The following is a 27,900-nucleotide window of genomic DNA, read 5'->3' on the forward strand; positions in this document are numbered from 1 at the left end:
AAGAGTCTCTTGGAAAGCAATTGAGTTCCATAAAAAAGCCACATTGGAACAGGGTTTTATCTGTTTTTCAGAACAGTAACGTGAATTTTTTTCACTTCAGGCTACAAACCAAAAATAACGTCAAAGACTTCTCAAGGAAAGCTGAAGCAAACACCAACATAGCCACACTAGACAAAAGCTTCTGGCCAATGCATCTCAAGAGCTCAGCAGCACCTCATGCTGTCACCTACCTGCACTCTCAGCGGAGATGCTGCTGTAAGGTGGAGGAGCGTCCCCCGCAGCCTGCTGCGGCTCTCCAGACTCCTCTTCATTCTGCAGCTAAAAAAATGTTTATATTTTAATGCAAGCATAAAGCCAGTTTGACAGAGGAGAACCTGAAAACGGGAAGAACTACTTGGAAATATGTTTCAAAAGCCTTAAAATGTGCAAATCCTTTACAAAGTATCCTATTCCCAGGAATTTATCCTAGGAAAATAATCTGACAGAGGCAAAAAAGGAAGATATAAATGTTATTGCAGCAAAAAATTAAGAGCAATCTAAATACCAATCATAGCAGACTTATTAAATAAATTACAGTTCACATCACAAAGGACTACTAAGCAATCACAAAAATGAAAATAAAGAAAATTCGATGACTTGAACAGTCATGCTGTACTGCTGCATGAAAAAAGCTAAATTTAACAAATCCTATGAATCATATACTTTGGTTTTGGAAGACGAACATGTGGTGGAAAGATCTATAATGATAAACATCTACACTTTACACTGTTTATCTCAGGAGATGCAATCGGAGGGGATTTTTTCTGTTTCTTATACATATGTTCTAATTTTTTGTAATGAACATTTACCACTTGTACAATTTTTCAATTGGAAAAATAATCTAATAATAACAATCTGTTAAGACACAGACAAATCACAGCAAAACCAAGGTTTACCATTATATTCAATTTGTGCATAAAAATTGTATCTTAAATAATTGAAATATTTATAAAAACATAAAATTCTACCTAATTCTACATATAACCTCTGTCAATGTATCTTCCTCTTCCCTATCTTGGCAACTTTCTCACTGGACCATCTACAGCTCTAGTTACCTTAGATAACTCACACTGAAAGTGTCTTCCTGCCATCACCAGTCTAGACAGTCTACCCAACTCCTCTTTATAGAAGAAAGACATTTGATTTAATTTTCCAGTGTGACAACAGATTGACTACAGCTTTAAGAGACAAACTGGCTAAGAATGGGGGTCAATCTGTAAAGTACTAACAGAGTATTTATTAGTGTAACTGACCTGGAGGTCATGGTCCTAGCTGTACACCAGCAATGATATATAGAGCCAACTGTAAAATACCTCTAACCCAGCTGCTAGAAAGAACTTTATCTTGAATTGAGACAGAAAAACAGCCTGACCTGTCACAGCATGAAGTAGAAATCAAATTTGAACCATCTCAGTCTCGAATCCCTATACTATTCAAAATCAGAAGCCAACAAAACTGTTCTGATTAACACTGCAAATCATTCAATGTCCAATGAATTCTTCTGCCAAGTTTTCATCAACATCTACCATCTAGGCACATTTTTTTGAACCCTAGTAATCTAATGTTAAACTTTAGGCACTCCCAAAATAACTGTACTGTAACATAAGATGAATTTTCCTTTCAAAGGAAAGCATATGGACAAAATAGCTACAGTAAAGCCAAACGTTCCTGGGAAACCAAAACAGTAAATAATTTAAATAGGGTTCCTGGGGCCAGGTTCGCCTGGAATATTTTCAACATTATCTACAGCTCTCCAGACAGGGGTATTCTCAGCCTCCTCCCACCTAACAACTCTTGTGCCTCGGGAATGTTGCAAAAAGCAGCGAAAGAGAACCAAGACGCAAATACAGACTTTTCAAGAATGTTGCCTTAATTTACTGGAGCCACTCATGTTCTTTATTTAAACCTAGCTTGATATTTTTGACCCCTTTTTCTATTTCCCGAGCTTGGTCAACTAATCATGTTACCTCTGCATAATTTAGGTTTTAGAAAGTAATCATGAGAATTCTAAGAAATACAGAATTCTAAGAAATGAAGAATAAAGGAGTTATAATGCCTGTATCTGCAAGATAGGTTGCCTGTCTCCTAGCAACCTGGAAATGTGAAATTTGATCATCCCATACCAGAACAACAGATAACAGACCAAAGAAATTCCAACCGTCTCAGAAACCCCCATTTTCTCTTTGATGAGGAAAAAAGAAAGTTACAAGTAAAGTTTTTTGTTCCATTAAAATTCACCACTTATTTCTAACTGAAAAAAAACAAGAATAGCAAAAAATATCCACTATGATTATGGAGGCACCACACACTGGGATGATCTCAGGACCTCACTGTACTGGCTTCCCAGCTCTGACTTGTTTTTCATAATCCTGGTGATAAGTTTAGGCCCCATCAAGAGAGGTGTTTAAAATAAAGTACTATAATGTAGGAGGAAAAGAGACAATCACCTTCAAGAAGTATTTAGTGACCACCTTCTGCGTGAATAATAACTTGTTACACAACAGAATCCCTAAGTAGAGCACCTATCACGATTAATTTGGCTCTGGCAGGCCAAACAAGTCAGGCACTAATTAACAAGGCAGAGGGATGTGCACTGGAACCAGAGTGGGCCTTGACTATAAGGCTATGAAATTGGTTAGTTGGTTCCGAAATATATTTTTAAGATTCTCCTTTTCTGTCCTTGGGAACCTTTCCTGTGCAGCCCTCTCTGCCACATCTTGGAGCTCAGGGATCTTCAGCCTCCCTCTCAAGGCTCTCTAAGAGATTAAGTGTCATTGTCACTTTGGGGCTAGTGTTGGAAAGATGCCCAGTCTCTTCTAGCAACTGGGTCAGTGGAAGCCTGAGTCCAACCTACCTGTTACAGATTTTTGGTTGTAGGGGATACTGAGAGACAAGTTTCAGGAGTGGCGGGACTTTCTGCTCTCCCCCTGGACTATGCTTTTGGGTTGGCGGGGGAAGGTCCTTTGAATATGTCTTTGTAACAGACAACAAATACCTTTGGGCCCCTGGATTCTTTTCTGTCACATAACTTCTTAAAAAAAAAAATTCTGATCAATTTTATTTATCTCCAAATAAGATTTAAAAGGTGGTTTTTCCAAAAAAATTATACAATTACCTATACAGGCCATATAAAGTACTGAGTTTAGTACAAAACTATGTCTTCATGGCTGACATAGGAATAATTCACTCATCTGAAAATTCAGATTGTCTTTCTCTTCACCACACCCCAGAGAGTGCTCTCACTCCCATTATCCTGATTACCCGTGTTCCTCCTTATACTCTAAGCAGACTCATGGGTCATGGCTCCCCAGAAGAACCTTAAAATTCTTCCATGTTCCCACTTTATATGTATTACAATCTGCTCTGGTACTTCTTAGCCTTGATCAACCTCAATTTTTTTTCTTTTAATATTTGTCTACAAATAGATGCTATTAATGTTTTGTCCTCTAGATTTAGCCTGTGAAACATAACACATCTAAAGTAAAGGCTATTTTTCCTTCTTACTACCTTCCTCTGTATCCTATCTGTACTGTTGCTATTAGAAATAAATACATGACATTTTAGCTAAACCACAGTTTAAAGAATCCCCCATATAAAAATCATACATAGCTCCAGTTCTAATAGAAGCAAACTGAATTTAACAAGCTTAAAGACATTTGTACCCTACAGGTTTAAATTCTTATTTGAGCTCTCACCCCAGTAAGAAGGCTTCTTCACTACTCTCCCCTAAGTAGTTCTGAAGATGGTCTTCAATTTCGAAATGAGGCTTTTTTTAAGCAATAGAAGAGACAGGCTAGGATCAGGCCTAAGTCAGGGTCAGTATTTACAACAGCACCAGATGGCAGTACCTAGAGGCACATAAAAGCCATTCTTGGACTCTATTTACTAAGAATGAGAGAATAACAAAAAAACAAAAACAAACAAACAAAAAAACCTCTACTAAACAACAAAGAGAAAAATAAGCCAAAAACCCATAAATCCTTACATATGAGAAGAGGTATCAAAATATACCTTATAAAATACCATATGAGACCGCTCATATGTGGAATCTAAAACAACAACAACAACAAAACCATAAATACAAAACAGAAACAAACTCATAGACACAGAATACAAACTTGTGGTTGCCAAGGGGGCGGGGGGTGGGAGGGGACATACTGGGATTTCAAAATGTAGAATAGATGGACGGGATTATACTGTATAGCAAAGGGAAATATATACAAGATCTTATGGTAGCTCACAGAGAAGAAAATGTGACAATGAATATATACATGTTCATGTACAACTGAAAAATTGTGCTCTACACTGGAATTTGACACAGCATTGTAAAATGATTAGAAATCAATAAAAAATGTTAAAAAAAATTAATGCAGACACAACATTTCAATTGAGGCTGCAGCAGAGTAGAAAAAAAATTTCTACAGCATTTGACAGATATTTCTAATATGATAATTATCTAATTGGATTATGATAATTTGTTTATGTACTTCCGTGAATTCTCCAAAGTGGGACATTTTTGTGTATTTACTGAATGCCTAGCAGAGTCCCTAGAACATAGTTGTTCTTCAGAAATATTTATTGAATGATAAAGAATATTAAGCCTCAGAAAGACCTAAATAATAAGGCAAAATTGCCTTTAGAATAGTCAGTACAACATAAATTTGGGGTGAATTATAGAAATTGTGTTTGTATAAATTATTTTTCTTTTGAAATACCATATATAAGTATCTCAGTCAAATATGTCAAAATACATGATTAAGCCAATTACATATTGGCTTATCCTACAGAAATATAATACAAAACACATGTCCTTTAAAAAAAAATATATATATACACATATACCTTGTAACTCACACAAACATAACAAGTATATGCAAAATAATGCTAAACTATCTAATAAACCCATAAAGTTACAAGTATTTGTACCACTCATTGTATTTTTCTTGGTTGAGTCCTAATTAAACAGCAAGAAAATTCTTCTAAGTTTTTAATCCCTTCTCTAAGTTATGAACAATTAATCTCAGAAAATCCTAGATCAATACCTAAACTCTAGCTTTAAATGCTATTTACCACTTCTAATTTTAGAGTTAATTTCTAAAACTTCTATCTTGAAATGCAATTTTTATTTTTTAATTCTTTTTTTAAGCTTTTGTTTTGTGGGGAGGCAGTTAAATTTATTTATTTAATTTTTTTTTAGTGGAGGTACTGGGGATTGAACTCAGGACCTTGTGCATACTAAACACACACTCTACTACTGAGCTGTACTATATCCTCACTCTAAAATGCAATTTTTAAACCTCTTATTACCAACCCACTACTTCTGCATTCTCTTTAAATCCCACCAAATAAGACAGTGTAATTACCAGAAAGTAAACAAGCACATTTCTTTAGGTAAACAACAGGGTATGCTATTTTACTCTGTTGTTCAGACGACTATAAATGTCACTCTGTTGTTTGTGAGGACTATACATTTTCTATTGTATGTAGGCTGTAGTTTTTTTTTAATGAAGTATAATTGACATTGAATATCATGTCAGTTTCAGGTATACATTGTGGTAATTCAACACTCACAGACACTTCCAAATGATCACCTTGACATCTAGTTACCATCTGTCACCACACAAAGTTGTTACAATGGTACTGACTGTATTCCCAATGCTGTACATCACATCCCCGTGACTTGCTTATTTTATAAATGGAACTTTGTACTCCTTAATCCCCTTCACCTACTTCACCTACACCCCAACTCCCCTCCCCTCTGGCAAAAACCAGTTTGTTTTTGTATCTATGAGTATAGACTGTAGATTTTTAACTGTATACAGTATACTGACTGTAAATTGTATTATTCCAATACCACCAAATTCTTTACATTCAAGAACAGTTCTCTATTAAATTGCTATTAATTAGGGGATGACAACTGAATAAGGTAAATAATTGACAAAGAGAAATTCAACAATTAAAAAAAAAAGATCTAATTTTAACAGACATTTCTCCAAAAAAGCTATACAAATGGCCAGTACACATGAGACGTTCAATACCATTAGTCATTAAGAAATGCAAATCAAAACCACAAGATACCACATCACACCCACAAACATGGCAAAAAAAAAAAAAAAGAAAGAAAGAAAGAAAAAGAAAAAAGAAAAAAAAGGTGGGAGAATCAAATATTGCTGAATAATATTGTGAAGAAATTAGAACCCTCATACATGGCTGGTGGTAATGTAAAGTGGTATAGCCATTGTGGAAAACAGCTTGGCTGTTACTCAAAAAAAGTTAAACACAGAGTTATAAAAGGGCCCAGCAATTCCACTTCGAGATACAATCCCAAGAGAACTAAAAGCATATTTTCACAAAAAGACTTGTACATAGGTCTCTAGATCCCAGACAGTCACCTGAGTAGGTGTCTGCAGCCTGCCAGTGTGCTCTAACCTTAGCTATGGGTCATGGAGAAAGGGAAAATGTGTATGCTCAGCTCTAATTGCTTAGGACAGGTGTAGACCAGCCAAGTGCCAAGAATGGCAGATAGCATGCCACTGGATTTCCCTGTGGCTGCGTGGCTGTATTTTCAGGATTAGGGAGAAGTCAACTTTCCCTTGACAGGGATGTCTTCAGAAGGTTGTTTCATTCCCTCCTCTGCATTCTCAACCTGACTTCTTAACCCCTTCCCAGATACTAAGCATCTTATTTTAAGGGGGGGGGGGAAGGGGGTGGTAAGAGGAAGTTTCCACTCCGTATCAACATGAAATAGAGTGTATTTAAATCCATGCAGTTTAAAAAGCAAATAAACTTAAAAAAAAAGACTTGTATATGAATGTTCACAGCAACATTATTTGTAACAGTCAAATTCTATATCAACTGATGAATGGATAAACAAAATATGCTATATCCATACAAAAGGATGGTTAGAAATAAACCATGCTGTCAAAAAAAAAAGATGACATACTGATACGTGTTACAACATAGGTGAAACTTGAAAACATTACGCTAAGCAAAAGAAGCCAGTCACAAAACACCACATATTGTATGATTCCATATATATAAAATCTCCAGAAAAGGCAAGTCCTATAGAGACAGCAAGTAGACTGGTGGCTGCCAGGTGCTGGAAAAGGGAAGAAGGGTGGAGTGACTGATTGCTAATGCGTCAATGTTTCTTTTTTGGGTGATTCAAATGTTCTGGAATAGACAGTGGTAATGGCTGCAAAACCTTGTGAACATAGTAAAAATCACTGAATTGTATACTTTTAAAGGATGAATTTTATGGTATGTGGATTACATCTCAAAAAAAGTAAGAGTATTTTCTAATTTTCCAACTGCAAACCTATATAATATGCATTTCATTTAAAACAACACTGAAAACTGACTACTCCAAATCATTATTTTCTTGCTATCAATGTCTGTGCCCCTTAATGGGAGGTGATGGGTCTTATCCCACCAACATCTCCAGAGCTTAACATGGAACACAAATCTGTGAATGGATAGAAATAATAAAGAAAAATAACACACTGAATTGCAAACTAATCATGGTTCAAAAAAATTCCTTAATATTCTCCTTCCCTAAACAGATAAATATTACAATAAAGAAATGAAAAGATTGGGGTGGGGAGTAATAGCTCAGTGGTAGAGCACATGTTTACCATGCATGAGGTCCTGGGTTCCATCTCCAGGACCTCCATTAAAAAGAAAAAAGAAATGAGAAAGTAGTTTGACTAACAACCTATTTTAAAAGCTGAGAATAAACAGTATTATTTTTTTCTACTTCAAGAGTTTACCAAAAGATAACTTTAAAAACAAATCACCAGATTTAGACTATCCCTAACAACACCTCTCATTGGCAGAGGGAGAAGACAAATGCAAATCCTCTTAATAACAAAATGAAAACACAATTTAAAAATCAAAATTCACCAAAGCAAAGGAAAAGCAAGTAATCAGAACAATGCTTTAAAAAGACAATGGCAATAACAGGAAAAGAATACCACAGTAAATCCTCTTAGAAAGGCCATCAGTTTATAAAGCTTTCTATTTAAAGATTTTTGTGGTTATCACTGTTAACATACATACATACAACCAATGAATACGATCTGGTTTGCAAGGAGAGAAAATATTCTAACTCCATATTTATGTCAGCCCTCAGAAATGAGAGCAAATGCTTCAAACTATGATCACCAATTTGACGGCTTTTCTTGTTTTCTTCACCTGAGCTCCAAGAAACAAGTGAAGGTATACCATTCAGAGAGAAAAGAGGAAGGCAAGATAGTAGCCACTCATCTCCAACCTCAACTTTCCTCAGAAGCCAAGGCACTGGGAAAAATCACTCCTCCTCCATGGAGCCACTGAACTTGCCAACTATGGCTATGACAGTGGCATTGTGAGATTTTGGGGTAGCACCAGAAAACAGTCATCAACCTGCCAAGTCCTGGGATCCACATCTTACATACAAGTATTTTCACATCTGATGGTTTCACCAAGACAGTGTCAAATAAATGGTGCCCAGTGTTTCCTGGCACCAACTTCAGCAAAATCTACAGCCAAGAGCCTTCCAGGTTAATGGCAGGAGCCTCCCATCCCTTGCCATGCTTCATGATTTTACTAAAGACTGGGGAAACAAGGGACAATTACACAATGTTGTCAAATAGGTAAGAGTAAGTCTCTCTACCCTTGAACATAGTATCTTTTAAGAAGTAGCATCCAACTATTTACTAACCAATCCATGTCCTGAGTCTCACCTCTTCTTCACTTCTTTGTTCCATAAGAAAACTCAAGTCTTAGTTCAGTGATCCAGAACCTACTTGGGAAGGAATTAAAAGTCTTGCAAAGACAAGTTGAATTGGAGACTAAGCACCTGGCTTGTTCCCCTTGCTTTTGACAGGGTAGTTCACCTATTGTATATAGAATAAACGAATTGAAAATAGTAGCAAGACCAGATTCATTTTAAAATAATTATATAAAATCTAATCCCTATGAATGGTAAATACTGTTTGCGTTTTTAAAACCCTATGTGTTGTGTTCTAAGATACGTTAGTGCTCTAAAATATCATCATGGAAGCAAAAATTAACTCCTAACTATTCACCATTTTAAATGACATATTAAGCAATGCTTTAAGAAAAAAAAATATGACACGTCCCAACAGAACACAGACTACAACTAGCATCTATTCAAGGATTCTTTGAGGTTTCAAAAACAATTTTTAAAAATTATTTGTATCTATGTATAGTCTTTACACTAGAACTTAAAGGATTCTGGACTTGGCATACAGAATACCTCTAGCCTCCATTAAGATGTTTATATACATATACACACGTTAATACACACATATAGACATGTTTGTGCATATATATAAAGATATATATTTATATTTAGATATACATATTTATGATATATATATAGCATACATACATATATATGTCCCTCCTAAAATCCTAACTGGTAAAACAATTATATAATGTCATATTATAATTACAAAAGCAGTCAACTCTTTCAAGTCAGTCTAATGCAAAGTTATCATTAAACCGCATGCCTATCTAGCAAATATTTAAATTAGCTTGATTGGTGCAACTTTCCCGAAAAACAGCTGTACTGCAGAAAGAGTACTTAAAATGTAAATGCCATTAATGTAAATTTATAATCTACAGGCTTAGAGTTAGATGTAAATATGCTGTGATTCATACTTACTATTCTCTTTGCCTTTTCTTCCACCATAACCCACAAGAGCCTTCCACATGGATAATCGGAAGTGTGAATTAGTTCATTCAGTGAAATTTTACCAGACACTATCACATACCAGGATCACACCAATTTTTGACTATTTTTTCTTAATGTTCCTAAAAGAGCACTTTCATTTTTTCATTAATTTACTAGAAAGACTGGCTGTTATTTAAGCCATAATAATAGTATTCAGGCTGATAATTTGGAATATTATAAAGTTAATTTGATGAAAGTTAAGATCAATATTTGTCAACGTGGACAAAATAACTCTTCCATTAAATCTTTTGATAGAAGCACTATTCCAAGTACCATTACAATAAAATACCAAAGGAAGTTCTTTCTTAGATACAGTAACTGGTTTCTTCTGGGCTCTACTTGTTTTTCATGTTAATATTTTCCACCCTCTGGCCAGCTTAGTGTTTGGGTCATCACGAGGGATGGCATATTTTTATCAGCAATTTCCTGCAGAACTAGTGCATATTTGTCTTACTGTTCTTCAAAAGTGAACCATCAATTTCTTCCTTTATCATTACCTTTTTTGTGCACAAGGACATGGAGATGTTCACCCATATTCACTTCTCAAATTAAGAACTTTTATTCATTGAAAAGACCCTATCGAGAAAATGAAAAGACAACCCAGAATAGGAGAAGATAGTATTTTTTGAACAAAGGGCTCATATCCAGAATATATAAAGAACTTCTAAGAATCAGTAAGGAGAAAGAAACCATCCAACTGAAAAACGGACAAAAGTCTTGAAAAGACAATTCACAAAAGAAGATATCTAAATGGCTGATAAACTTATAAAAAGGCACTCTATTTTGTTAATCATCACAGAAATGCAAATTAAAACCACAGATAATGGTTAAAATAAAAAGCAGAAAATAGCAAATGTTGCTGAAGGTATACAACAACCAGAACTCTCAAACTGGGAATGTAAATTTGTAGAACCACTTTAGAAAACTGTTTAGCAATATCCATAAAGATGAATTTATACAAACTCTATGTCCCAACTTTACTCTAGTTATATATCCCAACAGAAACACATATATTCACCAAAAGACATACCAAGATGTTCAAAGCAACAGTATTCATAAAATTGGAAAATACCCAAATGCCTATCAACAGCAAAATGGGTAACTAAATTATGGTAACTTCACACAATGGGGTACTATACAGCCATGTGAATGAATAAACTGTAACAACGCACAACAGCACGGGTGAATCTCATAATGTTGAGCAAAAGAAACCAGGCACAAGAGCATTTATTGTATGACTGTACTTTATATTATAGAGACCAAAATCAGGCAAATCTAACCTGCCAGTTAAGTGGTTACCCTGGGCAGGGGCACAGCTGGAAGGGCACTTAAAGGGAGCTTTTGGAGTGCTGGTAATGCTGCTTCTTGATCAGCATACTAGTTAATGTGCATGTTCAGCTTGTGAAAATTCACAGAGCTATGTACGCATTTATGACTTGTGCATGTTTCTGTATGTAAACCATATTACATTAACAATTTCACAAGGGGAGAAAAGGAGACTGGCAGAGGAACCGTGAAACCAAGTCCCCCTAAAACTGAGTTTCCCTGCTGAGTTTATGATTAACCACTCTATCCAAAACTTTATCCGTTTCCTGTCCTGCCCAATTTCCCTCAGGATTAAGGGGTACCAAAGAAAATGGGGGAATTAAACCAGTCAGGACCCTATGGGGCTGCCCCTCCATCTCCCCTGGGTTTTTTTGTTTTTTTTTTTTAAATACATTTAATTTTTATTTTTTGGAGAGGGAGACAGTTGGGTTTACTTATTTATTTATTTTTGGAGGAGGTACTGGGGATTGAACCCAGGACCTTGTACATGCTAAGCATGCACTCTACCACTTGAGCTATATACCCTCCTCCCCACCTTGTTTCTTGTTCGCAGGGGGGAGAAAAAGGCTTTAGACTTCTAGGTCTTCCCAAAGAGCCGGCTCAAGCAGTTAATGATTAGGACAACAGAGTCACAGGACTCCTAGTTCCTCCTGAAAGAATACAGATAATCTAATGTATATCTTTGAGTTGTTCTGCATAAACTAACACCCCCACCCAGTAGAGGATGGTGACCACATACTGACCGCAAGCACATAGACCCCAGACTGGTTGGAACCAGAAGGCTGAGATTCCTGAAACATCACTGTTACTTTACCACCAATCAATCAGAAGGAGGTCCAGGAGCTAATCACGCATCCTATGACCCTCTCCCCTTAAACTTGTCTTTAAAAACCCTCACGTGAAAGCCATGGGGAGTTTGGGTCTTTTGAGCATAAGCTGCCCGTTCTTGCTTGACGCCCTGCAAATAAACCCTTACTTTGCCGCAAACACCTGCTGTCAAGAGTTTGGCTTTCTGCACCACAGGCACACGAGCCCTGGCTTGGTTAACAATGCAGACTATGAGCCCTCTGTAGACTGGGACCTTTGCATGGTTTACTGCTATAGTCACCCCAACACTTCAACAGTGAGTGGCACATTATGGATACTTCATTAGCACATGTTGACTAAGGCAGACCTGGAGGTGTAGTTTTAACAGAAACCTACCTGAAGACATGGCAGCTAGCCTTAATGCCACCTTAACTCACTAGTTTATATTTACTTAAAGTATTTGTGTTACTTTACAAATCACCAAATAAACGTAACTCAAGGCTTGGAGCCACAAGTAGATGACTGCTCTATCTGTAGACGGGACAGTGAATGATGGCTGCATGAGTGACCAACAGCGGGTGGCCTCCCCATCACTACTTAGCACAAGAAGCACATACAACATGTGGAGAACCGAGGAGAAACAGCGCTTTACAAAACGACGAAGGAAAAAGCAGCTCTCTCTTACTGACTGGTCTAAAAAGCAAAGGGGTATGGTGGGAAAAAGGATTCAGAAAAGACTGCTATGATACAGGTTGTATACTCACAGGTGTTTGTCTTCATGCTTCATAAGGTACCTATGCAATACACCTATCAACACTATGGTTCCACAGCTGCCAATTTTAAAAAGAAATGTAACGAAAGTGTAAGAAACACAAAGGAGGAGCAGACCTCTCCAACTTTCTTCTCTTTACAAATAAACATTTAACATTTAGTATTTAACATATAGCACAGCACAGTGTATTGGGTACAAACAGGTATTCAATAAATGTTTGCAGTACCTATGAAGGACAATTTGGGGGGGAGAGATAATTAGGTTTATTTATTTATTTTTTTTCGTGGGAAGTACTGGGGATTGAACCCAGGACCTTGTGCACACTAAGCACATACCCTACCACTGAGATACACCATCCCCCTGGAAAACTGGCATTTGATCACACTGTAATTCCTAAAGTTTTTCCCTTCTAAAAACAACCAAATGGCATATCCAAAAAAACGGGGGGAATATTCTACATTAAAAAGACAGCAAAGTCAAATATACAGACACTGAACGTGACAGACATGCCAAGAATCCAGACTCATGCTGACTGCAGCCTGCTTGGCTCTGCTAGTCCCATAAGCTACCAGAGCTCTCTCGGCTATGCTTGCTTGTAATTATTAGATGATGATGATGATGCCTGGGGTAGAGCATACTAAGGCAGAGATTATGGATGGGAAATGGTAATGTATTCAAGAGTCTGCCTTAACTTAGGCCTGGTCATGAGGTCCCCTTCTGTAAGAACCAGAGCCAAGGGGAGAAGCATTAAGCACTTCATATCTTCCCCTTCACCTCATCACAGAATGTACCATTATGTAAGTGTGCAATTGCTATATTTACTAAACACTATTCAAAGAACATATCAGGCCATGACCGGTGTGGGGTCTGAATGTGACTGGTGTTTTTGACCTCGCTGAAAGTCTAAAGCTCAGCAAAGAAAAGATAATCGGAAGAAATAATTACAATTATAATGTTCCAGTTAAAGATTAAACACACACACTTGCCTCTTATTCCTTCCAAAACCCTTCTAAATGTAAATACTAGTAAAGTTTTGTTAATTTTTTGTTTGTAAGTATTTTCTTTAACTGAAGTATAGTTGATTTACAATGTTTCAGGTGTACAACAAAGGGGTTTAGTTATACATATATATATTCTTTTTCAGATTCTTCTCTAATAAGTTATCACAAGATACCGAATATAGTTCCGTGCTTTACAGTAGGTTCTTGTTTACTAATTAGTGTGTATCTGTTAATGCCAAATTACTAATTTCCTTAATTAAAGTTTTGTTAATTTTGAGGCAAAAAAAAAAAATCAAACCCAGAATAAAAAGCAAGTAACAAGAGAGGAAGCAGCAAGAAAATCCTGAAAGCTAGAAGCAGGATGACAGGTGACAACTTACACAGCAGACCCAAGAAGACAGAATGCTAAAGCAGAACACAGAAAAGCAACTTGTCTTTGCACTACACTCTCCAAAGGCTCAAGAATTGGTGGTTGCAGGTTACCAGTGGAAGTAGGAGTGGAAATGAGATTTAAAAGCACAAAGAGAGGTTGGAGACCCAGGTAAACACACACAGCTCCCAGGATCCCCATTAGGAACCTGGAGGTTTACTCTCTGGAGAGAGTGAAGCAGAGAGGTCTGGGCTGGAGACACCAGAGTTTAGGAGAAAGAGCAGCATATTAGAAAAGAGTGATTAAATGAGAGATGTATGTACTAACCCTTGAGATTGCCCAGTCTTCCTCTGCCAATCAGCTCCCAGAATTCTAGCTGCCAGGCCTATTCTCAGGGGAAACTGACCAGCCCAAGAAGAAAGACCTAAAGACACTATCACTTGGAGAAACAGCCTAGTCGGTTTACCAGGCAAGAAGCCTTGGCAGGAAGCTCCACCAAGCACACTGATCACGTACTCTCAACCAAGCAGATAAAGATCACCACAGAGCTAACGAAAGCTTCTAGTTTCTGACTTAAAGGTCATAAAAGAGCAAAGCAGAGAATAAATGCAACATGGAGAAAACAACTACGCAGGGAGGCATAAACTTTAAAAAGAAAAGAAAAAATTTTCAATATTCTCAGAGAAGTAAGAGGAAAAAATTAAAACCACAAAACAAGGACAGTGTGCTATTTTTTTTTTAAAAAAAGGAGGGGACAATTGGAGAGCTTCTGAAAACTAAAAATAACATATTAAAATTTCATCAGAGTTGGAATATAAAATTAAGAAAATCTCATGGAAAGTAGAGGAAAAAGAGATGAAAAATATAAGAAGAGGTTAAAAAATTTTTAAGAATCAGTACAAAAGATCCAAGATCCAAAAGGAGAAGGGAAAAAAAAATTAAAAGCACAGAAAAACAAAAATCAAACAAATACTTTCTAAAATTTCCCAGAACTGATGGACCTGAGCTTCTAGACTGAAAGGGCCCACTGAGTGCCTGGCACAAAGAATGGAAATAGATCCATACCAAGGTGTAACATAGTGAAATTTAACAACACTGGGGACAAAAAGAAGCTCCTAAAAGGCTTCCAGAGAGACAGAGAAAGTAGGCAACATCTAAAGAATCAAACGTCACAAATGACTTCAGTCTTCCTCGTAGTGGAACCCAGGAGGCAATGGAGCAAAAGGATTCAAAATTCTGAAGGGAAATGTTTCCAACCCAGAATTGTCTAAGTAAGGGTGAAGATTAAAAAAAAAGGTCTTAGATGTTCAAAGTCTCAAAAAAAAAAAGTTTAACCCCTGTGTATTCTTTCTCAGAAAGACACTGGAGGGTGTACTCCGTGGAAGTGAGACAATAATCCAAGAAAGAAAAAAAAAAAAAAGATGTGACTCAAGGGAAGAGTCTTCAATTAAAAAGACTTGAGAAAGGAAATTCCCCAGGATGACAACTAAACAGGAGGCCTTGAGAGCAGCCTTCTAGAACAGGTCAAAAGCCAGGAAGGAAAGATGCACGTACCCACTTCCTAACTCAACAATGAAATCAATAAAATACCTGATGTGTTTGAACGTATCAAAAAACTATTAAGATTAACAGGTTAGAGTCTGAGGATGGATCTATACTATAAGCAATTTACAATATGTATATAGAAAATAAGCCAAACAAACAAAAAAATTTGTTAACTTTAGAAAAAATTAGGTACTACCAGGCAAGGAAAAGTAACCACAGCATACAACATACATCAGCTGTGAACAGCCTTTATTATTCTCAATTATTGTAAACACTAAACAGTGATCTAACTACATTACATTATAGATATAACTATATTAGAAAAATGGAGGGTCAGGAAGTGGAGTATATGCAGTTGTAGGAGGATGCTAAAAGAAAGCTACATCCTTATATCCCATAGTGGTGAGTCAATTTTTTAAAAACTGAAAACTGAAAAATCAAGAAGTCACACATGATAAATGTTTTTTTTTAACCTATAAGGATAATAGCAAAACAGTAGAAAGAAACAGCTAAAAGAGCTAAGGAGCAGGCAAGTAAGCAGAAGAATCCTGTTTTTGGTAATAAGCCTTTAAGATTTGACCCTAAACTATATATGTAAGATATAAAAACTAAATAAAAAGAAACAAAGATTAAAAACATTAAAATGTGATTACAAAACGTGTCACAAAAGGGGACTCTCATGTTCAGGGGAAACTAACCTAACTGCGGGAGAGGGGAGGTACTCAAATTCCCCTTAGGACAGACTACCTAAACTGAGGTGGAGGCTAGAAAGAAGAGAGCATTCTGGGTTGAGGCAACAGGGTGAGAGGAGGCCTCCTGGCCAGAGAGAGTGACATATTCTAGGAACTGAAACAAGCTCGCCATGGCAAACAACAAATCATGAGAGTGGACCTCCACCCCCTCCCAAGTCCTGGCCTCTCGCATCTGTATCTTACCCTTCCTTCGAAGCCAGGCTCTAGTATCTTCTCAGTAGCTTCCTAGAAGTCTCTGCAACTGGGTGATCTCATCCATCTCAAAACGATGCCTTTTATCCACTATCTTGTTCTCTGACTTAATCTAATTAACATTATATCATAATACATTCTCAAAGGACTGAAGTCACTAAACAGGTATTTAGTGAATACTTACTGTATGCGTAAAATTGTGCTGGGTATTAAAAGTAAGGGAAAGAAGGAAAAAAAGGAAGGGAAGATACGAAGGAGAGAGAACAATCAAAGCAGCAATCTACAGGCGCTCAGTAAACTTAATTAGGAAGGCCTGTGGTACATCCTTTTTCATTCCCTAATGTTTAAACATGCAGGTCGGAACTTCAGAAATGTCTTATTAATTAAATTACAAATGGCTCATAAGATGAAGTCTTTGATGAATGGTAGCTTGACATTTTTAACTCTATACATACTCTAAGACAAGCATAAAAGTAACATTTTTGTAATAATAAACAGCACAGTGGGACTTCTAAAAAATACTTTTTTTTCTTGATTACAAAATTCCTAAGTTCACAAGGAGAAAATCTGGCAGAAATATAAAGAAGAAAATAAAACCACTACAATATCATCTTCCAGATGTCCTTCTAGCCTTCTGGGTGAATACAAATAATCTTACAACCTTTTGCATTCACTCCATGGTAGACTTTTCCTTCATCATTAAATATTCTTTCATAATATCACTGTAGTATTTGAAAGTCTGTCTGTATTTTTCACAGGGGAAAAAAGTTCACTTCTCAGAAATAACTATAGCATTAACTAGGTACAAGATCCTTTCAAACACAATTAAGATTCTCCCTTAAATATTTTCAATAAAATGTGAAGTCCTAAACTTAAAATGGTACTTGGACTACATTAAACGTGATACACAAAAAATAAAAATGTCCTAACCTCCCAAACAATGGTAGATGCTAATGTAATAAACCAATGATTGATTATTACCTTCATCCCCAGCATAAATTGCCTTTTCTCCCCCTTGATTGGCTAGTCATTTTAGCCAGAGCTGAATGGTGACAAGATGGCTGTAAAGATCATAACATCACTTAACTGTGATCACCTCCATTAACTCTCTCACCTAAGATGAAACTGGACCAATGTGTTTTAAGAGCATTAATGCTGTCCACCCTCACCTGCATGACTGAGAAGTGATTTTAAGTACGTACCCTCTAAAATATTGTATCTGAAAATGCAATTCAACTTCACAAGGACAAAGTGTTGAAAAGAATCTCCTATCAAACAGCAATCATGTATAAGACCTCGAAGGCTGCAGACAGCCCTCAAGTCATACTTCTTTTGCTGTTTCTATGATAACATAAGCAGATTTTCCAGAATTCTGAAAGTGAAACTACTAAAAGTGAGTAATAATACCAGAAATCGAGTCAGTTTCTTTAAAAAAGCTATGAAAACTTTTAAATATTTTCTTGCTTTTAAAAGACTTAATTTTACTGTGAACCTAAAATTGCTTTTTAAAAGTTTATTTGAAAAAAATTTTAATTATCAATTAAGTTTCCTGCTTTCTAATAGCATCATTAATTTTTTGTCATGATATACAATGGTTGTTTGAAGTTGACCAGAAGGAAAAGATCTACAAACAGAATGTTTTAACTACTGCAAAATTATGGAACAATACTCTGTACTCATCAGTGACTCATTCTTTTAAAACATACTATTAAGATTTCTCTATATTTTTAAATCATGAATAATTTAAAAAAAATCTACTGGACATAAAATCATCCATCTTTATTTACTGACACCACTTTCAAAAATAATTACTCATCGTGAAAGAACTTTGCTAAATCATCAATAGAATGCTATCTCTTTGGGTCAAAGCCACCAGCTTCTACACACAAAAACAATCAATCATAAAGCGGGAAGGAGTCAAAATAATCTAACTACTAAACTACTTCATTATACGAAAGAAAATAAGGCTAGAAGGAAATTAAAGTTCTTGCCCAGTCATACAACACCTACTTACTTCATGGCAGAAGCTACACAGTATATTACTGATTCGATGTGTTGATACAGTCCTTTTTTGTTCTCCTGAATAAGTCTATACTTAGACAGGGCCCAAGGTGAGCCTTCCCAATACTGCAGTGTATGTCACAAGCTTCAAAAACTGCTTTTTAACACAGATATGTGAAAAATATGGATACAATACCATAAAGCTCCTAAAATGAAAACTTCAAAATACTAAGAACACTGTATCCCTGATTACCCAGTCTGCAGAATTTCACCTAAATTTAACAAGGACAAAATAAATTTTTAAAATCTAGTAACAAAGTAAACAGCAAAATAAGCACTGAATTCAACTGAGAAAGAATTGTGGTGGTTCAGGGGACTTGGGTTTTATCTGCAGTGCTTTCAATTTTTATAGGATTATATTTACTGTTAATCAAACCTTTCTGTTTAGGATGCATCAGGGCATTGGATAAGACATGGGCATTATTTTATGCTATTCTTGCAACTTTCTGTAAGTTTGAAATTATTCACAAACAAAAGAAATTTTAAGGAATTTTTTTTCAAAAAAAAAGCAAAACATGATCATTAGTAGAAAATTTGGAAAATAAGAGAAATAACTCTTACCACTTTTCTTTAAAAGTACTGTTTAAAAAACAAAAACAGAAAAAGGCATTTGTCAAGACCTATGGAACTTTATAGCACAAAGAGTGAACTTTAATGCATGTGAAATTAAAAAAAAACACTTAGGTGGTTAGCGGTTCTCAGGATGGTATGTAGAATGTGATGAAACAATCTAACTGTATTATAAATTTATGAAACAAGCTCACTGAAGAAGGTGAGAAGAAAAGGTGCTAACCTAAGTAACTCTGGGAATGAGTCAAGTCTGCAGGACCAAGGTAAAAGAAACTGTACGTATGCCCTGTCGTCTAGTTGGTAAAACTGTTTCCCACAAGGGTGTGAATTAACGATTCTGATACAGCTAGACATGTATATTAAAACTGAAGTTAAATTAAGTAAATGGACGGCAGGTTGGAGAAGTCCGGTTTCTCACTGTTGGAGTAGAAGTTTAAAGATTAGAGAGAGCAGGAGGCTGGAGTGATCCATGTAGAGTCAGTTAGTTTAATACAGATACAGATGGTTACATATAGAAATGCTTATGGACATGCATACACACATACATCGCTTTACTCTGTCAGCCTAGAAGGCCCAGAAGCCGTAACACACTAACAGCAACAAGCACAGATCTTGGTTTCTAATATTATTCTCCAATAAAAGGAACCAGGGCTCCTTGGAGAAACAGCTGATTCTAGGATGGCACAAAAAAATACACATGGTGAGACTGGTGCCAAAGTGCTTTAAAAAACCACAAAGAGGGAGTTCTGTCAAACGGATATAAGTGCCAATTGAAAGAGATCCCAACGACCAAAGCTGAACAATTTGAGCAACAAAATAAAGCAGTATTAGCTTATAACCCAAAAAACAAAATAAATGAGTCCACACTAGTATCACTGAATAAATAAATTAATGGAGAAGAGACAAATGTCCCATGCAGAAAAATTTCAAATAATTTACATAGATACTCTGCTCTCAATGTAGTGGTGGAGCTTAACTCTCCAATCCTTAAGAGTGGATTGTGCTTAGTGACCACAGTGACTTCCTCTCGAAGAGCACAGTACAGAAAGGGGGGTGGAGGGGTGGGAAGAGTCATTTTACAGTAGAGAGGTCTGACAAACACTCCTTCAGCCAGATGATCAAGGTCAATATCAACAGTGATAAGCCGTGCTGATAGTATGCGTTCGTGGTATGATGTGACAAAAACAGCACCTTACCTCTGTGGTCTTCCTCCCCAAACCCCACCACCCCAGTCTAATCATGGGAAAAGCATCTGACAAATCCCAATTAAGAAACATTCTACAAATACTTCACCAATACTCCTCATACTGACGAGGTCATCAAAAACAAAGAAAACCTGAGAAACTGTCACAGCCCAGAGGAGTCTAGGGAGATGTAATGACCAAGTGTAATGTGGTAACCTGTACAGGATGGTGGAACAGAAAAAGGACACAGATAAAAACTGAAAATCTGAATAAAGTATAGACTTTAGTTAATAACAACATATTAATATTAGTTCATTAATAGTCACAAATGTACCATACTAATATAAGATGTTAAAAGGGAACCTGTGTCTGGGGTATACAGAAACTACTATCATCAATGTTCCTGAAAATCTAAAAATGCTACAGAAAGTTAAGTTTACTTTTTAAATTTTTAACATTCTTTTTTTTTTTTTTAAGGAAAATAAAGAAGCCCGAAGAATGCAAACCAAATTTGAGAAGCAGTTATACCTCTGAGGAGAGACTGGAAGGGAAGGGAAATCAAGTTTTCCTTTACAAAGTTACTGTCTGACTCCAATGTATGTATACGTGTACTATTTTATAACACAAAACGCTTAATATTTAAATGCCACATTTAAGCACTGAATGACAAATAAAATGAAAATGTTATTAAACAGAAGCCACTTCCTAAACTTTGTATTTCTATTCATAAACTATCCAATCTCCAGAAAAGGCCATCAAATCACATTCAAGCCTCTGATTAACTACTGACATTACTGCAATATATGAATTTAAAAGAAACACTGTCAAAGATTATACTAAATTGCCAGTAGGGAATAAATATATAATACATGTGAAAGAAATTGCTTTAATCAGTAAGAAAATTATTTCACTAGAAACATCTTAAGAGTGATCAGTATTTAGATCTGGTATTTAGAATTATAATAAAAATTCTGTTATTCAAAAAAATTAGTCAGCTTAATTGTAACAGCAGGATGTGCTAAGTGATGTCTGGTAACACTCGCTTTATTACTACACTTGGTGAAGGCAACAACACACACTGTACTTCTATCTAAACAGCCTCAAGAAGCAATTACAACTGGAGTGTGTAAAGTTCAACAGATTCAATACATGATATTACCAATCGTCCGGCATGTTGGCAAAATGACGTGGGAATAAAGAGAAGATCATCAAGCTGCTTCTCAGCATTAACCTCTAATTAAAGAGTTAAAAGGTGCTTTATCTAAAGGGGCATCATCCACTACTACAAGAATATGGTTCCACTGAACAGTGGTACTTGTTCAAAGATATGTAAGAATAAGTCATTATGAAATCAAAGTAATTATTTTAAAGCCCTAAGAACAAATAAATAAGTTCTTCAAGTCTTCCTTTTTTTAATTAACAAAAATACAAAATCACTCTCATGGTAGGATTTATTTTATAATCTAGTTTAATATAGAGTAATATAATTGGTGTCAAAGATAAAGTAATTTGAATTTATGCGCAGGCAAAAAAGTGGGTGGCATCAGTTTAGATAATGCCAGGATTTCCTAGAGCACCTCACCAAGAGTAAGTCAAATACAATGGACAGTTGCAGATTTGCCCCTCTTGATACTCACAAATCCTGATTCATAACATATTATAAATGTGCTCTCATGATATATTCCTCACGGGATAATATCTGCTTAAAATATCATACTATTATATCTCTTAGAATTATACACAAAAATATTTATGGATGAAATGATATAATTTCTAGGATTTGCTCCAAAATAATGGTAGGGAGTATAAATGAAAAAGATTAGCCATTTGTTGATAATTGTTGAAGCTGAGTGATGGGTGCATAAGGTTTATTATAGTACATTTTTGTATATGTTTGAAATTTTCATATAAAAAGTTGAAAATGTAAATAAATATTAAGATATTACTCCTAGAAGCAACCCAAGTCCCATCAACAGATGACCGGATTACTGATCAAAGCAGTATACATGGAGTATTACTTGGCCTTAAAGAATGAAATATTGCCATTTATAGCAAACTGGATGGACCTAGAGAACATTATGCTTAGTAAAATAAGTCAAAGATACAATATGATATCACTTATATGTAGAATCTAAAATAATATAAATGAAGACATATACAAAACAGACTCACAAATAGAAAAAACAAACTTGTAGTTACCAAAGTGGAGAGCAAAGGAGGGAGGGACAAACTAGGGGTATGAGATTATCAGATACAAACTACTATATATAAAAGATAGGCAACAAGGATATACACATACAGGAAATTATACCCATTATCTTGTAATATCCTATAATGGAGTCTAATCTGCAAAAATACTGAAACACTATGCTGTACACTTGAAACTAACACAATATTGTAAATCAACTATACTATACTTCAATTTAAAAGAAAAAGAAACTACTTCTCCAATTTAACAAAAAAAAGCAAACAACCCAATTCAAAAAATTGGCAAAGGATTTGAATAAACATTTCTCCAATGGTATATAGTTGTCCAACAAACACACAAAAAGATGCTAAATCACTGATCACTAGCGAAATGCAAACTAAAACCATAGTGAGATGCCACTTCACACCCATTAAGATGGCTTTATCAAAAACACACACATACACAAACAGAAAATAACAAGTGTTGATGAGCATGTGAAAAAATTGGAATCCTTGTGCCCTGCTGGTAGGAATGTAAAATGGTGCATCACTATGGAAAACAGTATGGCAGTTCCTCAAAAAATTTAAAATAGCATTACCATATGAACCAACAATTCCACTTCTGGGTATATATCCAAAAGAACTGAAAGCTGGGACTTATTTGATACTTGTTCATCCATGTTCATAGCAGGATTATTCACAATGGCTAAAAGTGGATAAACAAAATGTGGTATACACATACAACGGAATATTATTCAGCCTTAAATGGAAGGAAATTCTGACACATGCCACAACATGGATGAACCTTAAGGACATTATGCTAAGTGAAATAAGCCAGTCAGAAAGAACAAATACTATATGAATGTACTTATACGAGGCACTTACAGTAATCAGATTCACAGAAAGTAGAATGATCGCTGTCAGGGGCTTGGGAAAGGGGAAATAGAGATTACTGTTTAATGAGTATGGAGTTTCTAGAAATGAATGGCGGTGAAAGCTGCCCAACAATGTGACTGTACTTAACACCACTGAACTAACTTTATACTTAAAAATAGTTAAAATTGGGGTTAGGGTATAGCTCAGTGGGAGAGTGCATGTTTAGCATGCACAAGGTCCTGGGTTCTATCCCCAGTATTTCCACATACACACAAAAAAATTACTAAAGGTGAACTTCATGTATATTTTACCACAACTAAAAATTTTTTCTAAGAAATCATTCTACCCATCTTCTCAGTATTCTAAAAATTTTCTTTGATCATTGGCCATATAGGCCACAAATACACCAAAACCTTTAAATCTTGATAAAACATTCTAAGGGGCATTCCATGATATAATTAAAATGTCTTTTGATACTAAAAAAATAAAACACACAGGCACCATTTGCTCCTTCTTCCAGGACTGCGACGTCATCTAACATGAAAATGGTTTGGCCTGCTTGAGATGAAACTCTTTCCCTCATCTATCAAAACCTCCTTTTCCCAAAGTTGCTCTACAACGTCATCAGACTATAGTATGAACTTCTTAGTGATGTCCACAAACAGGCAACTTCTTTAGCAGACAATGAGTCAAATCTAAAGCAAAACATTCTGCAGTCTGTTTTTAAGCCTCTATGGCAAATATTATACTTGCCTACTTTCACTGGATTTAAATACAAATATCTCAAAACATTTCAAGAAGTATTTGGCAAAATTAATGATATAGCCAAAGATCTACCGTAGTGAGGCAAAGAGGGCTTAGAATGGATGAACAGGAATAAATGTTCCTCAAAGAAAGCAACACACAACAGGTTTCTCAAGATTGGATCTACCTAGACCTTTCTGAAACAGTGCTTCAGAATGTTTGGACACAAAATCGCAGCTTCAAAATGCAAAGAGAGAAAAAATAAAGCCACAGGGAACCTATGAGCCCAGCCTACCTGTGTAGTCTGTCATGACGCTAAAAATTCAGGTTGTATTGCACATATTGTTCTATCAATCAAAAGACCATAAAGGCAAAAGCATTGTTTGCATTTATGAATGAATCATACAGTTTTCCATTACACTTACCTTGTTAGATGACCAGCTCAGTTTGATTAACCAGATCAAATAGAAGTCAAAAGGGCCTTTTGTGACAACCAGAGTATCATGTTCCGATCAAGTTGCCTGGACAATTCACCAACATTCCATAATTCAAAAGCCTTTTAAATATGTATATCCTCTCACCAAGCATTTCCACACCTCGAAATTTATACTAAAGAAATAGTTGTAGATGTACGTAAAAGAAACTTCAGTGACTGAAAAAAATTATAAACACCCTTAGAGACCAACAATAGGCAACTGATTAAATTCTGGTTCAGCCATACAAATGTCCACTATGCAGACATTAAAATATGAACCCACCTTATTATGTAGCTATAGTGTGTGCCTTTGTACATATATGTGCACAATACACATAATGCAAATTAGTGGATGCACATGTGTTTGAGAACATGTGAGTATGTACACATACCTGTGCATATATGCACAAAGTGTGTGCACGTATAATCAGGGGCACGTGTACAAAGATGTGCCTGTATATGTATGCATGGATGCGTAAGAGAATACATAAGCACATGGATATATTTGCTAATGTATATGCCTATATTTGGACCATAAGCCTGTGTTTTTAAGGAGGTACATGTGTATTTTAACCTTGTAATCACTACTTAGAAGCTGTGACCTTGAGCAAGTTACTGAGCCTCTTGGCAGTCTTGACTTCGGTCATCTATACAGTACCAATCCTGCCTCAAAGGGGTTTTATGAGGATTAAGTGAAATAATGGATATAAAGCACTTAGTACCATGACTGGCACATAGTAAATGCTCAATCAATATTAGCTTTCTTTATCTGTACACATGTATACTGACCTATACTTCTGTGTATTTATATAGCTATAAGTCCACAAGGATACACACCAAAATATTAACTTAGGCTATCTATCCGTGATAGGTTTTTGTTGTGGGGTTTGGTTTTCATATTTTGCAATTTTTCTAGTAAGATCAATTCTTTTTTTCATTCTTTTGAAGGTTTCTTCAAAATAATGATTAAAAAAAAAAGATGGTCTGTCCCTAACATACCTCAATTCTGCATATTTAAAGTATTAAACACGACACTGAGAAATACGCAATTGTGATACTCCACCAAATTTTTTTGTATTCTAGCAGTGTATCAGCATTACCTAAGAGCTCAAGAAGATGGCAGCACAAAGAAAAGCCATAGCGTTCTGCTTGTTTGCCTTATCCAAGGCAGGATGAAAAGAATGAATTAAATTACACTATGGGGTACGTGTGATTTGCGAACACCTTGATGACAGATAATTGATACCTGTCACTTGTATTTTACTAAAGTAGGCAGGAACCATGAGCCTTGGCCAAGGTCATACAAAAAAGAACGTGCCAGACCCCTGGCTGTGAAAGATCTAAGGACTAGACTGCATTGCCACAATTTGGGCGTGCTTATGAAACCAGTAAGCTAAATTCTTAACCAGTCATATCGGGAGTTGGGCTGTAGGAGGGCGGAAATTACAACACAGGGCTGATGACGGCAAAACCACCCAGTAACTGGCCCCACCAGGGTTAATCTAGATGTTTTAATCGTATTGATTGTCCTTACGTCTAAAATATGAAACTGTGGATCATCTATGATAGGCCATTTAATTTCATAAAAGCACGACTGCCATTCGTACGCAAATTATATTGAAAGCATTTGAAACAAAACGCAAGCCGTTATTTGCGGTTCCAATCAACACTGGCTCAATTCCCACAATTATGATGTGTTAGATTAAATACCTCTAAAAATCCTGCAGAATGTTTTTCTTAATTTCCGAGGGAAACCCGGCTACAGACAGAGGCGAGTAAAACAAGCAGCTCTTCTTCCTAGGACCTCAATTTAAAAATCATGCCGGAGATAATAATCCAATCATCCCCACACACTGCCTCCGCAGCTACGATATTCAGTATCTTTAAACGTCATTTCCAAGATTTAAAAACACACACTCAGGCACACGCCCTGCAGTCTTCAACGTAGCTCGACATTTTAGGGGCATCACCAGTTAAATGTAGCCTTTTAAAAATCTACTGCAAACTGCGGGCTTGTCCCTTGTCGCATTTTGACTTTTGTCTTAAAACGGAGGCGAGGGGGATGGGTTTCGACAAGCAGACTAGGCTCTGAAACCCTGAGTAATCGCATCTCGCTGCGGAGAGCTGTCGGCAGCAGTCGCAGCGATTTTAATCTTTCCTCTCCACATAGTTTCCTTTTCCATTTCATCCTTTTTTTTTTTCTTTCCAGTGACATCAAACCCACGGTGGTAAAAGGAAACCTGAAGGCCCCCAGGTCGAAGCCTCGGGAGGGTCGTGGGTTCTGACCCCGGGACCCGCCCGCCGTGGGAAGTGCGAAACGCTGCGGGGCGGAGGTTTTTCCACCGCGCCAGACCCGCCCCGGGTCGCGGCCGCCTCGAATCCGAGCCCGGGGCCCGGCCGGCCCGCCCAGGCCCAGCGCGGCCTGCCAAGCCGCGGCGCCGAGTTGGCCACAGGCGGGGCCGCAGAGGAGGCCTGAAGCGGCGAGAGGGGACGGCAGGGACCGGGTCCAGGGTCCGGGGAGACACCAGGCGCTGCTCACCTGCTGGTACCGGCTGCCGGAGGCCGGCTCGACCGCCGCCAGCGCCGCCAACGCCAACGCCATGGCGCAGCCGGTCGCAGGGAAGGAGGGCGAGCGAGCGAGCTGAAGGGGCGCGGGCGCTGAGGCCTGGGGGCGCCGGGAGGCTGGCGGGGACGCGCCTCGGGTGGGTCTCAGTGGCCGCCGCCGCCGCCGCCGCCGCCGGGCCAGCCGCTCTCCTCGGGCTGTGAGCGCAGCCGCTGCCGAGCCTCCGACGCGGCCCCTAGGGAGGAGGCGGGGACGACGACGACGACGACGACGCTGCGCCGCCGCCCCGCCCCGCCTGGCCCCACGGTGCCGCCGCCCGGGGTGGGGCCCGCCCCTTCTCCCCGCCTCCCCGCCTCCCCGCCTCCCCGCCTCCCCGCCTCCCCGCCTCCCCGCCTCCCCGCCTCCCCGCCTCCCCGCCTCGCCTCCAGGATTGATTCTTCCCAAAGCTGATGGCTCTCAGGCCACCGCGGAGCTGGCGATGCTGGTGGAGGGCGCCTGGTTCCGAACCCCGACCTTCCCCTGCCTGTTCTCTTCTAAGCCGCATCACACACCCCTGACACAGGGGCCGCAGCCCCATCTTAGCGGTCGTTGGCGCCCAGGGAGGTTGACAGTCTTACACAGCAGCCATCGGATCCCTGGTATCTGGCTGCAGAATCTCGGTTCTTATCCATGCCCTTCATGTCTGCCATCCTCCTAG

General features: G+C 37.5%; 1 protein-coding gene across 1 annotated transcript in view; it reads right to left on the bottom strand.

Annotated features, from left to right (window-relative positions):
- The window catches only part of NDFIP1 (Nedd4 family interacting protein 1), a 45,920-nt gene extending 18,463 nt beyond the window's left edge, over positions 1–27,457 (bottom strand). The window contains exons 1-2 of the mRNA XM_072955857.1: positions 27,180–27,457; positions 231–318 (exon numbers count right to left, since the gene is read on the bottom strand). Of these exons, the coding sequence (XP_072811958.1) occupies positions 231–318; positions 27,180–27,242 (151 nt within the window). The 5' untranslated portion in view covers positions 27,243–27,457. The remainder of the gene's footprint in view (positions 1–230; positions 319–27,179) is intronic.
- Between the last annotated feature and the right edge of the window lie 443 nt (positions 27,458–27,900).

The sequence above is a fragment of the Vicugna pacos genome, chromosome 3, assembly GCF_048564905.1.
Source record: "Vicugna pacos chromosome 3, VicPac4, whole genome shotgun sequence".
Taxonomy (NCBI): domain Eukaryota; kingdom Metazoa; phylum Chordata; class Mammalia; order Artiodactyla; family Camelidae; genus Vicugna; species Vicugna pacos.